Source organism: Maylandia zebra, linkage group LG19, assembly GCF_041146795.1.
Source record: "Maylandia zebra isolate NMK-2024a linkage group LG19, Mzebra_GT3a, whole genome shotgun sequence".
Classification (NCBI taxonomy): Eukaryota; Metazoa; Chordata; class Actinopteri; order Cichliformes; family Cichlidae; genus Maylandia; species Maylandia zebra.
In genome coordinates this window covers 11960722-11976182 of record NC_135185.1, presented here as the reverse complement: position 1 = coordinate 11976182, position 15461 = coordinate 11960722, and the positions used below count along the sequence as shown (strand labels likewise).

The window sequence follows — 15461 nt, the reverse complement described above, 5'->3', positions numbered from 1 at the left end:
AAGGTACTAGTTTGAAACCCAGCTGGGGCCTTTCTGGAGGAGTTTGCATGTTCTCTGGTGCCCAGAGACGTACATGTCATGTTAACCGATGACTCTAAATTGGCTGTGGGTGTGAGGTACGGTTAAAAAGCACAAAATAAATGTGAGTATAGGTATAGCTACCTTTCAGGCCACGAATCATACCAGATAAGACACAGGTGATCCTTAAGATTCAAGACAATTTATCAATCTTTATTTTTAAAACAAAGTCTACAGAAACATTTGCATTTTAGATTTGAAAATAAATACATTTAAAATAAAAATAACCTGTGTCAATACAGTTTTTCACCAGCCAGCTCAATGCCTGAGTCGAGGATGGAGAATGATGGAAACTCAAACGGTGATGTCATCCATGCCCACAAGATGCTTACTGGATAATTTATTGTTATAAACAAAGTCTGGCGATCATGTCGGCTTCGCCAGTGCCTGGAAACTAATGCAAGCACACTATTAAAACACAGGCACACAGGTCATGATGTGATTACACTTACTTTACATAAGGCACCGTTCCAGCAATGCTGTCATATTAATATCCAATTAGATATTTTACTCCGATTTGACTGGCATAGCCTACTGATCCCGATCTTCCATAGAAGATAAATTAACGCCGCCCCCCCCCCCCAAAAAAAAAAAACAAAAAACACAGACAGCTCCAGGTTACATAATCACGCTTTAGTGTTCAGTCTGAGAGAGAGAGAGCCTCTGGTTTGTCGTTCCTCTACAGTTTGCAGGCTGCCTGTGCCACCTTGGAGCTGGTTTTCCTGTTGAGGGTTTGACAGATGAAAGCTCCAGCATCCATCAGCTTAGAGAGGTCGACTCCCTGGGGTACAGACAAAATTTAAGAGGTCATATTAGAGCACTTAAGCACGGAAGTCGTAATTATCTTCAAGCAGCCAGGTAGCAGATCGAGCAGCATCGACGCAGACAAAGTCTGAAGTCCTCCTACCGTCTGAATTCCAAGTCCGTGCAGCATATAAACTACATCTTCAGTTGAAACATTCCCAGAAGCCCCCTGGGCATAGGGACAGCCTCCCAGTCCAGCTACTGATGAATCCACCACACTGATTCCCATCTGAAAAACAAACAAACACAAAGCATAGAAATCAGGAAAACAGACAACAGTGACCAGCTGCAGCTATTCAAAAATACCAGGTTCTCTTTTAAAGAGACTGAGTGGTAATCAACAGCAAAATGGGGTGATTAAGAAAAAATACACACAAACAACATGGCACCACCAGCTGGAAGTTAATGGCTGTCATGTGACTTCCTCTATATAATCACACAGAAAGAAAATTGGAAGCAACAGAACAACTCTTCCTTTTCCCCCCTTTACAAACAATAAAAGCGTCAGCCTTGCTGCAGCTCACTCGGTGTACAGAGAGGTGTTCCTCACTCTCCTGCTCCGAAAAGCAGAACCACAAATAATGTTTTTCCTCTGTATTTTTTTAAAGAAGGTTAAAAAGTAGCGCCCAAGCTGGCAACAGTGAGGCAAACTCAAGCCTGATGATACAAACCCCGCCTAAAGAAATCAAATATTTGAGTACAATCCTGCAAACAACAGATCAGCTAAAAGGACACCCAATTATCCTTCTGCATTACTCAAAGATTAACCCTAGAACACTAACGTCAGGTGATTTTCACCCACGTGTCTTAGAAATGGTTGAATTCAAGAACAATTTTTTAATAAAGTTTTACCTAATCTAATCTTTAATAAACTGTCATCGTATCTTTATTTTTAGGGAGCACATACCTTAAACACTTTAAGCTGTAAGCTAATGATAGTTATGTAAGAGCAGATACATGCTGGAGCAATAAGCTGTACATTTCAGGTCCAATGGATGCATGATCTGACAAGTCGACTATCAAAATAATCGTTTGTGGCAGCCCTAAAATATGTGTGTGTAAACAAAATAGTCTCAAACCAGCCTGACCTGTAAAGCTACAAGGATGTTAGCCAGAGCCTGGCCATAGGTGTCATGACAGTGCACCGCCAACGCACTGACGGGCACCTCTTTAATCACTGCCTCCAACATTTTAGTCATGCTGCCTGGAGTTCCCACTCCGATGGTGTCACCCAGAGAAATCTCGTAGCAGCCCATGGAGTATAGCCGCTTAGCTACCTGTGAGGCAGAGGACAGATTGAGCGGCAACATCAATTAATGCAAAATAGTTTTGCTTTTTTTTTTTTTTTTTAAACAAGCCATAACTCACATGTGCCACTTTTTCAGGTGCCACCTTGCCTTCATACGGGCATCCGACGACACAGGAGACATAACTGTGATGACAAGAAGCACATAAGCAAGAATTAGAGGGCAATTGAAGTGATTTAAAGATCTGCTGACAGTTGAGGGGAGGCCACTATTCTTACCCTCTAACTGGCACACCGGCCTCTTTAGCCGCTTTCATAACCTCGTCAAAGCGCTGTAAACTCTCATCTACTGAGCAGTTTATGTTCTTCTTGCTGAAGAGCTCAGACGCAGCACCAAATATGGCTACTTCTGGGGCTCCTGCCTTGACCTGAAGTAAATAAGAGCATTTCTTGTGAGGAATTAAACTGAAGCACCAACGATTGTGTGTGAAGATGGCGATGGAGGATGTTTATGTAGTGACGGTTGATGAGATTGGATGCTTGACACTCACAGCAGCCTGGAAACCCTGGAGATTGGGGGTGAGGACTTGATAAGTCACCCCGGGCTTCCTGCTGATACCCTTCATCACCTCCACCTGGTCTGCCATCTAACATTTGGATGACAGAAACCGGTCAGCAGTGACAGAAAGAAGTCATGCAGTTTGTGTATTGCCCTTAGCCGGATGTGCCAGCACTGTGTGTGCGTGTGCATACTCACCTGTGGAACCCACTTTGGGGAGACGAAGCTGGTAGCCTCAATGACGGACAGCCCCGACTCTGACAGCATGTTAATTAATTTAATTTTGGCCTCTGTTGGTACAAGAGTCTGAAAGTGCAAAGAGTTGGTTATGTAAGTATCGACATAACTAACTCGGGCAACTCTGTTATCACCTGGTGACGCAAAGCACGAACTATGCGCCTGCGCCATCGTAAACACACGCTACCTTCTCATTCTGAAGGCCGTCTCTTGGTCCCACCTCCACTATTTTCACCTTCCCTGGAAAAGCCTGGGCCGCTCTTACTCCAGCCTAAAACACGAACAGAAGAAACAAGTGGTGTTAAATTACCATCAGCTAGGGTTAGGGGCCTCGAACATGTAACGACAATTAGCATAACAGCAGGGGACGCTAACAGCTAGCGGACAAACACGGCCGTGCATCTAAGCAGCGCGTCATATCACACAATTCAAACTCACTGCTCTGTGCGCCGCCGCGGAGCTGAACGACAGGCAGTGCTGCCCCATAAGCGACGTTAAAGCGTTCCTGTGGACGAGCTTCATGACAGTCGCCATGATGGTCCAGCCTCCGGTTTGACGTCACGACGTCCCTTCCAGGCGCGGAGTCCTCACAGGCTCACGAAAGCACCGCGTGGACGCCATCTATGGGCGAAAGGGTGGAACTGAAAGAATTGTTTATGATTTATGACGCGCCAAATCACAATAATAGTTTCCTCCAGGCGCTTTGTATCCTCTACAATACACTCAAAATCAAACGACCCACTGTGAGCAAGCACTTGTGGACAGTGGAACGAGATAACTCAATGTTAGCAGGAAGAAACTTCAAGCAAAACCAGATTATTAATTATTATCTTTTAATTTTTAATTTAGCTCACTTTTGGTTTTCCTTGTGGCCAGATATGTTTCCTTTCCTTTTAAAATATAATTAGGTCCACAATATTTGTAATTTTGCATCTGTACACTATTACAGTGGCAAACTATGGATGAAAGACTATGTGTTCGTGGTCCTTCATTTTCAGAGCTTCAGTGGTAAATGGCAAGGCAGTTTAACCAGATAAAACATATAGAGTTGATTTATTGTCGAAGTGTTGAACTTGTGTTTGGTAGCTTTTATCTGTAATGTAATGGGGAAAATTCTAGTTTTCACATTATGTGTCAATATGACCTTGTGAAACAATGTTTCACTGTGTTATCTGCTAACTGTAAGGGCGTACAAGGACGAAACTCCCAAGAAGACCAGTGCCGGGATCTTCATGGGAAACTGCTCTCTGCCCAGCAACAGCCCATGGGACAAAAAACCTGTTGTAACGGAAAAGATACCGAGAGCTGTGTGTGGGTATAAAAGAGACCTGCAACATCTTAAGGGCAGAGCTCGCATGACTGTGAACTGTGATGTTTGATGTGTGTTGGCTCTCCTGCATGCAGTAATTAAAATAGCCTGACCACAGCTGACCGTGTTGCAGACTTTATTACTAAAAAATTCCACGACAGGAACTTTCAGAATAAGGTTTAAAGAACAAAAGTAGGTGTATCAGAGGAATAGCAAGAAATTCAGCAGACAACTAAAGTGAATGATCACAGAATTATTTCCATGGTTAAGAAAAACCTCCCCACAACATCGAACCAAGAACATTCTTGAAGATGTAAGAAAATCATTGTCAGCGTCTACAAAACACACCATTATGAAAGCAAACTATAGAACTGTTTAAATAGGTTATATTCAACATTGTTGTAATATTTTGTCGTTTATTATTTAAACTTTTCCATCACAGATGCCGTAATGACTCCAGAATTGATTTTATTGGTAACATGCAATTTGCATTCAGAGTTGTAAAGTTTTTGTATATACTGATGTATTTGTTCCAAGATGACATAACTATGTACAAAATTTTATAATTTTTTCAGGTTTAGTTTATTGCACTTTTTCACTGTTACCAGTTTTCCCACAATCGTTGTCCTTTATCTTATTTATTTTTCTATGACTTTACTTCTATCTTACTTTACACCATTTAATACTCCTATAAGAATAATAAAAAACAGAGCCTCCTTTGAATGAGAAGTCGTTCGGTTGTTCGTGATTAAAGTTAAAGACCCAGAAACAAATTTATAAAAATATCTTTAATGTGTCCAAAAGTAAAAAACAAACAAACAAACAAACAAATAAATTATGCGTTTGTATCATACTGCATATCATAACAAAACATTTAAAAAGACTGTCCCTACAGGATACAGGTGATCATTCTGTTCTTCACCTTTTTGCTGAAAGGCTGGCAGAAAGCAGCCAAAAGGACCAAAGCTTTTCATGCACGAGAGAAAAAAAAGCTTATTGAAAAGATTATAATATCATATTATGATTGAAGCAAAGGAAACACATAATATGCATGCTTCAGATACTGCATATCTTTATGAAGCTTAACAGAAAACCTTCATTTTTTTTCTGACAAAGCTCAACAAACTGATAAGAAAAGACTAAACTAATACACAACATATCATAAACGTATGTTTTTACATGAGTGAATCCCACATTTTATGCATAAACTCTCCTGCATGGCTTTAAAGTGCCCCTGTTAAGCTTTTGGGGTTTTTCCCTATTCTTCACACCTTTATTAAAAGTAAAGTTTCACCCACCCACACAAAACACTGAAGTGAAACTGCCTGTGAAACTGGCTGTTCTTCCGTTACTTCTCTATGTCACCATGTAAAATGCCAGTTTAGCAGCTAAACAAAGAATGCCTCAGCTACATCCAGTTGCACCAGCTGCCTAAAAGTCTGCCATTTTTCTCTTTTCTACAAACGAAATGTAAAACATGTCAGCAAACCAAGTATTCTGCGAGGCTGGAAGAATGAAAACAAGCTTTTGTGCCCTCCGGCTGATGAACTGAAGACCTGGTGAATTTCTTTTATTCCATTTTTAATTTAAAAAAAAACTAATGACAGTAGAAATCACAAAAATGCTGCACGGCTAACCATCTTTAGTTGTGTTATAATACAGCCTAGAAAACAGGTTTTATTTTTCTGTTGTGTTTTAATTGTAACTGTTATATAACTGTTATATTCATCCACTATTGAACCATTTGAACTGCATATTCTCTTAGCTAAAGATTTTAGCTGTGCTTTTAGCAGGATATTTCATTTTTGATCATTTCTTATATGTTTGAATCATTTATGCATGACTATTTTCGCCCAATTCTTCTTTTTAACCATTACTTTCAATTAATTATCTGCCAAAAATTCTTTAAGTTCAATCAATTCTTTAATGAAATTGTAATTTAATTAACTGCTCTTGCTAAAGTACTCTCTGGGGTACTTGTAACTCTGGCTGGATACCTCGCTTTCCTAGAACAGATCATTTCAGGCCGATGGTGAAAAGAGAAGCAGCAGTAACACTATGCACAGTACAATATGAGAAAAATGATTTTTGAATACTAATGAATGTAAACTTATTGTAGTAAACCCCTAAACTGAAAATAAGCATACCAGGGGCACTTTAAAACACAAACACTTCAAATATGGTTACGCATCTGCACACACACAAACACACGCACACTTTGGTCCAGTTTCACTGCAGCTCTTCGTCGCTGACGTCCACTTGCTGGATGATGAGGTCGGCGCCCGAGTCTTCTGCCAGGTCATCGTCGTCAGTCACCATCCAGCTCCTCTTTGTGTCCCCCTCCTCCTCCCCGTCCACGCCCAGTAACAGTGCCGGCTCCTCGTTGTGCCCCTCCAGGCTGTTCATGGGGACGTCGTCACAGCCCACTTCCTGGATGCACGCCGTGCACATGCGGTAGCGTCTCGTGCCCTCACACACCACATGCCCGGTCTCCTCGGTCACTTGACACTTACACTTCCTGCACACCAGCTTCCTGGCTTGATGAATCTGGGAGATTAAAAAGAAAAAGAAAAGATCGGATAAAGATTTATTCAATATTAGAGTAAATTTGTTTAGCAGCTTGTTTTCCTGGAGCTGTAAGCCGACACAGACACAGAAGAAAGTGTAAATTTACCATCTGCTGTGAAAACACCTACTGTCTCAAAATGGCTGCGTAGATGCTCCAGGCGAGTAAAGCGCTTATTGCAGGCCTGGCATGGATACGGCCTCTCCCCGGTGTGACAGCGCAGGTGACGCTTCAGGTCTGCTTTCCTCTTCACTGTGTGTGTGCAAAAGGGGCATTTGAAGCGCATGGTAGGATTCGAATCTGCAAAGAGGAACAGAGAAATTGTGACATTTGACTTTTTCCTATCATCTCTGTCCAAGTATTCCAGTCATCATCATCTTCTGGCAGCACACACCTTTATTAAAGTGTCCAATAACACCCACAATCGGTGGTAGAGTAGCGTAAAGCTCCTCTGCCTTTTCAGCCTTTCGTGTCCGTGCCTCCTGGATGTCCAAGTCTTCGTGCTGGTTGGACCGAGCGCTGTTGGACGCTCGCCTCTTTGTGCTCCCTTTTCCACGCCGACGCTCTGATCCAGGCAAGGTGTACAAAGGGTCCTGAGGGTCCTGGAGGTCTTCTGCATCTGCACTGAGCTCGTTAACAGGGCTGTTAGGGTCAGTCTTCAGGGCTGAGGCCGAAGGATCCTGGTCCGAGTCCTTTCCCATAAAGCTAGACTGTGATCTGGAGTTGTCCCGAGTCCAGAGCGCAGGTGGAGGGCTAACAGAGCAGGGGCCCTGATGCTGCTCTGTGGAGTCTTCTCCTGCTCCGCTGGTAAAGCTACAGGTCTCAGACAAGCTGAGGCAGCGATCGCTGTCTTCATCTTTCACACTGATGTCCAAGGAGGACTTGATGAAGTTCTTGCAGTAGCTGATGACGTTGTTCATCTGCAGGTAGCTGGCTGCAGACATAACTTCAATCACATTGTGACTGGAGAGGTCCAGCTGGCCGGAGTAGATGAAATCCAGGATGACGGTGAAGGTCTCAGGGCTGAAGACGTCGAAGGTGGCGTTGACAGAGTCATCGGGCCCCTGGGACAGCAGCATGCGGAAGTAGCCGCTGCTGGCGTACAAAACATTGCGGTGAGCCCTGAAGAGCTGGCCCTCCACCAACACACTGCAGTCACAGAAAAGCTCCTGGCGACGCTGCTGGTTGAGCTGCTTCAGCATGTTGCTTTGGTGAGACACTGTGATGTCGGCCGTGTTGAACCACCTCTGAGGCTGCCTGCAGGAGACAACATGACAGCTTGCTCACTAGCTCTGTATGCAGGACACACTCACTTCTTTATCAAGAAAATAAGAAATGACAGAGGTCCCGCAGACCCGGTGGACATTTATTACTGAACTTCTCCCAATGCCAAATTAACAGATAAATAAAGGAAACACGGGCTCCTGGATTTTAATGGTCTGGTAACAGCCTACAATGGTAATCATGGCACACTGATCTGAGCATAACAAACACAGCAGCATCACCACATGCTTGCAGCTGTCAATTATTGCATCTTTGTCTTTACACGGGCTCAGCAGAGGGCCCGCCCACCTGACTTTTTTCTGCATTTTGATTTGTTGAAGGATCCTTCAGGCAAAATCTTCTCCTAATGGGTTACACCCGACTCAAGTCAGTCAGAGAGCATCGGGTGACAAAACCTTTAATCATTTCTGAGGTCTCACGCGCTCCGGAAACCCCCGATGGAGTAAACGCGTCAGACTTGTAGGAAGAGAAAATAAAACACTGCAGCCGGACACGCAAAGAGAAAAAAAATGTCCAGCACCCTGATTTTCAGAACAGTTCTCATTTCACGGTAACCTGTTCAATCCGTGCTCGTGCAGGCTCGGGATTGCACGCTTTCGTGTTTAATGAGCCATCAGCGCGGCTGTGTGACAACCTCCGCAGCGCCCGACAACCCACGGTGCAACGCCCGCCCGCAGGACTCCACGGTGCCTTTCACGGCACGCGAAATCAAGACTACCGTCCCCACCGAGCTCTTCCGCGTAAAATCAGACATCCTTCGACCTACAAAGCAACACGACAGTGCTGCAGTCCTGCGAGAGGAAAGCGGGCAGCCCAGTCTGTCTGTCCTGGAGCGACGCCCACTTCAGGCTTCAGCCAGCACACAATAGAAAAACAGACACAAACCTCCGGCAAGTGAGCGCGCTGCGAGCTGGAAAAACACATCTATTCGCATTGTGTAACAGTCTAGGGCAACGACGCACTAACACGCCCGTTTTCATCCTCAAGACCACCCCCACTTCTCTCCGGAGGTCCGGCGAGCAGCGGGGAGGATTTGACTGCTGCCCAAAGCGAGCGACTGCTTCGCAGGCGCGAGGTGTCGGCAGGACCCGCTTACGCCCCACGCCTTCTTACCCCCCCTGACAAAATCCATCGATACTCACTGGTGGCTCGATTCACCCGGCGCCCTGTACAGCCTGCTCGCCCCCAAGTCCGCCACCATATCCATGTTTAATTCCCGTTTGCCTTTCCCCCCCTCCGCTCTTTTCTTTGCTCGTCCAGGGTCCACAGTCAGGCACTTCCTGCTCAGCCCTAAAGACCGAAACCCGGTTAGACCGACTGGAGCACAGTGCTGACGTGGGTGTTTATTAACTGGGTGCCCGAGGGTTCAAGGAGCCATTTAAAGTCCCAGTGCCCCGTTTAAACAGACGCCCTCGTTGCGAAAGGAGCGATATTCATACAGTATTTGTGCAGGGCTCATGATGCTCCTCTAACCTTACCACACAGGTCCGAGTCTTTAATCTGCCCCCGTATTTCAGAATTTTTTTTATATGTATATAACAACAAAAACCGGGGTCACAATCACTCCAGACAGTCAAGGCAAAGTGCGCGTTTCAGCTATTCAGTAAGAAAATTAATTTATTCTTTCATTGTTATGGCTCACAGATCAATACATTTATAGAGAAAATATCAGTTGTTAAGTCTGATCTAACAGCAAAGAGTAAACAAACATTTAGATACTCTTCTTGTAGTCAGCTGAATCATTAGAGTTTAACAAAAATAAAAACAATGCAGCTTCTCTTGAGGTCTTATGTGTCATTGCGCCAATGAGGAAGCTGGTGGTTCCCTTTGGTGATTTTAAAAGAGGATTTTTAAGCAACAGTCTGCTCGGGTTGCGTCAGCAAGTGCCGTTAGAAAATCCGGTGGGGTTCATGGACTGCCAGCGCCACAGGTCCTCACCTGCATGGAAAGGAGTGCAAAGAAAAAACACAGAGATCATACGGGAGATGCTACAACGCATTTATTTGACTGTAGAAGAGCAATCATGGAGAAGAATCAGATTTTCCAGCGTGGCTGTCCTTACACATTCTTTCCAGGTCAAATTGAGCCTTCCAGCCCAGCTCCTTCTCAGCTACGCGAGGGTCGGCGTAGCAGGAAGCTACGTCTCCGCCTCTGCGAGGGGCGATCTTATATGGGATCTAAACAGAAAACACATTATGTTAATTACATGGAAAAATAAGGTGATCAGAGGTATTTCCACAGTGCCAGATTGGTCGTGCTTTGCGTCACTTCTAGAAAACAGACTATAAACATGATTCAGCTCTCACAGTAACCACGATGACTCACCTCTTTTCCGGAAGCCTTCTCCATGGCTTTCACCATCTCAAGCACTGAGTAGCCTTTTCCTGTCCCAAGGTTGTAAACCTACAGACACACACACACACACTAATAAATATCTAAAGCATCTATGTGACAATGGTCGTGATGGAAATTTGCTCCAAGTTGTTATACCTTGCACCCGCAGTCCTCCTTCAGCTTCTTTAGAGCAGCTATGTGTCCCTTTGCCAGATCCACAACATGAATGTAATCTCTCACACCTGCAGAGAGAGAGAAAGGAGCCTCGTTTTCATGGTACCGAGTATCTGGCTGCTATTTAAAGTGCTATTTCAAAGCAAGTGCAGTGATTTGCAGTAATTTCGTTACCTGTGCCATCGATCGTGTCGTAGTCATTCCCATATACGCTCAGACACTCTCGTCTCCCAACGGCGACCTAAATTAAGCAATGCAAGCAAATCGGAGTCATGTGATTCATGGAGACAGATGAAAGACTGAAATACAATCACTATGATGAGCACAGCGTGGCATCTGGCAGAGACTTTAGATACCTGGGCAACATATGGCAGCAGGTTGTTAGGGATACCCTGAGGGTCCTCTCCTATCTGACCGGAGCAATGAGCTCCGATTGGATTGAAATAGCGCAGCAGCACAGCATTCCAGTCCTGCCCACAGAGAAGGAATAATGAGACAACTCAGGAGATGGAAGTGTGTGCGTCTGTGAATGTCTTTCTTCTGAGTTTACCTTCTCAGCTTTACAGTGGTCCTTGACCATCTCCTCGATGAAGTACTTGGTCTTCCCGTAGGGGTTAGTGCAGCCTCCCACGGGGTGCTGCTCATCTATGGGGAGGCGCTGGGGGTCTCCATATACTGTGGCGGAGCTGCTGAAGACCAGATTGCGCACTCTGTGAGCCTGCATCACCTGGGGGACGTGCAGATACACATAAACACGGCACATACACACAATCAGTGGCCAGCGAGTCAGCAGTCCACAGCTCAGGGCTGAGGAAAAAAGGCTGATTCTGGCTGTTATGATGAGCTCCACATGCATAACATATCAGAAGGATGCGGTTTTAGAATTTATCAGCTCATTTTCAAATGAACACACGGGTGTGCGCTCAGCAAACACAGAATAAGGTCAGAGCAGGGATTAATAATGAGTGCAGAGCAAAGATTGAAAGTGCAGATCTGAGATCAGTTTACCCAGGAGCTACTGACTGACCTCAAGCAGGTTCATGAAGGCGGTGAGGTTCACTTTGTAGTAGAGTAACGGCTTCTCCACCGACTCGCCCACAGCTTTCAGCCCCGCGAAGTGAATCACAGCACTGAAGGAATGCTGCAGCACACAAACAGAGAAGCACATGTGTGACACAGGCCGGTTTCAGATTTAAGGCATGCAAATACTACAAATGAACTGCTTTTGATGACAGTTTATGCAGGCCAGCAGGGACATTTTTAAGGAAACAAACAAAGGCTAAAAAAGTTAAATGGTGGTGCATTTATCTTCTTGCTGATTGTTTTATGTGTGTAACAGTAAAGCAGAAACCGGGCTGTTTTTTTTTAGCCAAACAACCCCAAACACACTGACTTTACAAATCAAAGTGTGTACACTGTTGGCACTCTCTAAAACAGTAGCAGATGCAGATGAATAATTAGGAAAAACAAACCAAGTGTAACAACTTTCTGACCTTTTTGAACAGCTTTTCCAAGCCGGGGCGGTCGAGGAGGTCCAGCTCATGAAACTCAATGCTGGTTTTCAGGAGCTTTTCTATCCTGCGTATGCTCTCTGGCACATTCCCTTCTCCTCAATCCAAAACACAATGGATACACACACACACACATACAGAAACACTAGGTCTAAGTATCACGCTGATTACTTTTCAATTCAATTCAATTTTAATTAATCCAAATCAGTTGCCTGTAAGGTAGACCCTACAGTTTTTTCAGTAATTTTCTCAGTAAAAGCTCTTAATTGGTGAGCTCACCTCGCACAGCGTTACTGAAGTTATCCACCACGATTGGCTGGTAGCCTGCTTCAATGAGCTCCACCACACAGTGACTCCCGATGTAGCCTCCTCCACCTGTGACCAGCACCTTCTCTGCCATTCTTTGGGTCTGATGGATAAAAGATACAATAACATCAAGTCAATCAAAATCCTCTCTCAGTCTGAATGCTGTAGTGGAAGCAAAACTATGCCACCCTGACTGGAGGATGAGGAGATGCTTTATCCTGACACACCTGTCTAAAGCCAAGTGACACACCTGTATTGTCCCACGTCAGCAGGTTCAAGCCTTCACCTGTCCAACCACATGAAACAATTATATTGCTCGAAGAATAACACGTCAGTGACTACTGGCTATTGTTAAGAGCCATCTTATCTTTCGAGAGAGTGATATTCTCTTTCCAACAGGCCACAACTTCCCTGCACTTTGTATGATGAAACTTTATCACTCAGTTCCAGTTATTACTCAGCTTGAAGACATCCTGTTTGTTCCACGGAAGCAATCAGAATATCTCAAGGCTTATACTTTATCTCTCTACAGAACTCCACATATTATAGTTAATTCAAATGGATGAAATATTGGATCAGAGCAACGTTGAAGGCTTTTTGTTTTTAAAAAGAGAAAAAAGTAAAAGCTGCTTCTTCAGGCTAAATAACCGAAACTGATAATATTACTTGAAGAATAAAAACATAACCTAAGTAATAAGTGCTAAAATGACACAACAGTTCACTTTCATTTAGAGTTTCTGTAAAATACTCACCGTTTCTCTTTGAGAGATGAAAAGGCGTTTCCGGTGGAGACTCTTGATAAACGTTGTCGGAAGCAGAAGAGGTGAGTGTTGAAGGTTTATCCGTCAGTTCATTCAGTGAAGTCTTCTAGTTTTTCCTGTAGACATTTCTTTACTTCCTGTAAAACGTGGGGCGGAGTCAAGCGAAAGTTTAACAGACAACTTCCTATACGCCTACTTTCAAAATAAAAGCACAAATGGTAAATTCACTTTAGTTTCAAGAAAGCGAAATCAACTTCTGTAAAACCATATGGGATAAATATAACTGATGGACTTCTTTACAGTCCATCAGTTTAGTTTAGTTTTAGATCTGTCGCTTTTTCCTTTACTCCTTAAATTCTGACATCCATTAATGTTACACTGATAAATACTTTAACCCCACTGGCCATCAGATGCTTTATTAGTAGCAGTCTATCCATCCATTCTCATCTGCTAATCTAATTCACCAAAATTTACCTATATACTTACTTTACTAATTGTCTTTGGTCTGTCGGAGGAAGCCAGATAGGATCCAGGTAAGCACAGGAAAAACGTGCGAACTCAAGACAGAGACCCCCAGACTGGATTCAAACCCAGAACCTTCTTATGTGAGGCTAGGAGGCTAGTGACCAGAAGGACAGCTCAGGTTTGGAGTTAAAGTTAGAGGGATGGGGCTGAGACATGTGCAGGAGAGGAACACTGAATATATATTGGATGCAGCAGGAGGAGGAAAACAGGTTCATTGATGGAGAGTGTTGGGGTGACAGAGGAGGACGCTGGAGAAAAGGTGAGGCAGATGATCTGTTGGGGTGACCCCTAAATGTGCAGCCTCTGTGCTCTTTTATAAATGTAATATTAACATTTATTGGGAACATTAAACAAATTTATTTCTTACTTTGAAGCATCAAACGGATTTTAATGACGCATCTTCATTAACTTCACGGATCTCCAATCCTCTTGCCGTGCTACGTGAGCGACGTGACGTGTGAGGTAAGCCACGCCTCTTTTCCATTTACACAAGGAAGCGTTTGTGCAGAGCCTCCACCTCTGTGTACGCACAGAGCCACACTAGATGGCGAAAGGAAAAGTGCCACGTTACCTAAACACCGGACTTACCGGCAGTGCAGCTTCGCAGGAGTAAACACAAACACAGAAGGCTTTTAAACCAGGCCTCATAGCATTTAAATGCCTCATATGATATAGTATTACAACGTATTATTATAGCATGTTTATGGATTTGATTTAAGCAAATGACATTAAGACGTGGTTGAACAAACTGCCCTCCACCCAGTCTCAGCCGCTGCTGGTGACCGAACCCTGCTCCAACCCAAATAATTAAGTCACCAGTGTCTTTATGACACAGCAGCCTATGAAACTCAGTTAAGCTACACAGCACATCTCAGTGAACACTTTAAAACATGTTTTGGGAAGCTGAAATCAATTATATTAACCCCTTAATGCCTGTACTGTGAAATAGTTGCCAGAAATCAATTTTCTTGTAAACTGGAGTATTTATTAAACTCTCTGAGAAATTAAAATAAAACCACACTGATTTAGAGAACCCATGCGTCAAATATGGTAGTGTTACAGGGTTAAGACACAAACTGCAGGCTAACATTTCAAATCCCAAAAATAATAGCAGGCTCTGTAAAAATAAACAAACAACAACAACAAAAAACGAACACGCAGATGCAAAATGACTTCATGTTTTAGTGAATCTAAACATGATGATTTTCCTCACTGGTCAGATACAGCACCTTGAATGTAAGTTATATCTGTTAAAGTTTCAGTCATAATTCTAAGAGACGTGAATATCATAGCTGACAAAAGTTCTTCAACCTGAAACCTGCAGACTGCACAGAATCTCCCGTAGCTCTTGTAAATCCCAGTTTCCAGTCCTGTCTCACTGGCACACGATGAAAGGCAGCAGAATTGTGAGTAAAGCAAGAAAAAAAAAGGAAAGAGATACCTGAGAGATGAAGTTTGCTCGCTTCATTCCCTGTAAATTCCATCTCTTTGTTAGGAAGGAATCGAAGCTGATGAAGAAATCTCAAAGGAGGGGCACGAGCATGGCAATATAATTCAGCAATGTTCAATGGTATTAATAAAAAAAACTAAATCAACCATTCAGAAGAGGACAGAGGAGAGGAGACAGAAGGAAACATTTAAAACTCAGAGGAGGAACAACATGTTTGACTGTAAGAGAGCAGAAAAACAGGAATGCAGTCTCTCTTATGAATGTGGTTCATTTTGCAGTTACATTGTCTGGCCTCAGTTGGTTACTTTAGACTTCAT

The 15461-nt window shown here is 43.7% G+C and overlaps 3 protein-coding genes across 6 annotated transcripts; all 3 read right to left on the bottom strand.

Annotated features, from left to right (window-relative positions):
* Positions 1-210: 210 nt before the first annotated feature.
* hmgcl (3-hydroxy-3-methylglutaryl-CoA lyase) lies at positions 211-3513 on the bottom strand. Its single transcript, XM_004566546.5, has 9 exons — positions 3363-3513; positions 3112-3195; positions 2886-2993; positions 2680-2775; positions 2408-2556; positions 2251-2314; positions 1971-2159; positions 986-1111; positions 211-859 (listed from the first exon to the last, which is right to left on the bottom strand). Exons 1-9 carry the CDS (start codon positions 3456-3458, stop codon positions 758-760), a joined length of 1014 nt encoding a protein of 337 aa, XP_004566603.2. The 5' UTR covers positions 3459-3513; the 3' UTR covers positions 211-757.
* A 1281-nt stretch (positions 3514-4794) lies between these two features.
* On the bottom strand, positions 4795-9576 carry zbtb8a (zinc finger and BTB domain containing 8A). Of its 3 annotated transcripts, none has more exons than XM_004566547.5 (4): positions 8969-9171; positions 7194-8056; positions 6930-7099; positions 4795-6780 (listed from the first exon to the last, which is right to left on the bottom strand). In XM_004566547.5, the coding sequence occupies exons 1-4, from the start codon at positions 9061-9063 to the stop codon at positions 6463-6465; spliced, it is 1446 nt and encodes a 481-aa protein (XP_004566604.1). In that variant the 5' UTR covers positions 9064-9171; the 3' UTR covers positions 4795-6462. The 3 variants fall into 3 exon arrangements, with proteins under 3 accessions (XP_004566604.1, XP_004566605.1, XP_004566606.1); XM_004566548.2 differs by lacking the exon at positions 8969-9171 and adding an exon at positions 9226-9576 and having other exon boundaries at positions 4796-6780; XM_004566549.3 differs by lacking the exon at positions 8969-9171 and adding an exon at positions 8372-8953 and having other exon boundaries at positions 4796-6780.
* Positions 9577-9682: 106 nt separating this feature from the next.
* gale (UDP-galactose-4-epimerase) lies at positions 9683-13837 on the bottom strand. 2 transcript variants are annotated; one of them, XM_004566542.5, is made up of 12 exons: positions 13656-13837; positions 13161-13306; positions 12382-12511; positions 12085-12200; positions 11619-11732; positions 11142-11318; positions 10948-11061; positions 10766-10832; positions 10574-10659; positions 10409-10486; positions 10146-10260; positions 9683-10021 (listed from the first exon to the last, which is right to left on the bottom strand). In XM_004566542.5, exons 3-12 carry the CDS (start codon positions 12500-12502, stop codon positions 9960-9962), a joined length of 1050 nt encoding a protein of 349 aa, XP_004566599.1. In that variant the 5' UTR covers positions 12503-12511; positions 13161-13306; positions 13656-13837; the 3' UTR covers positions 9683-9959. The 2 variants fall into 2 exon arrangements, with proteins under 2 accessions (XP_004566599.1, XP_004566600.1); XM_004566543.5 differs by having other exon boundaries at positions 12085-12197; positions 13656-13801.
* Positions 13838-15461: the final 1624 nt, after the last annotated feature.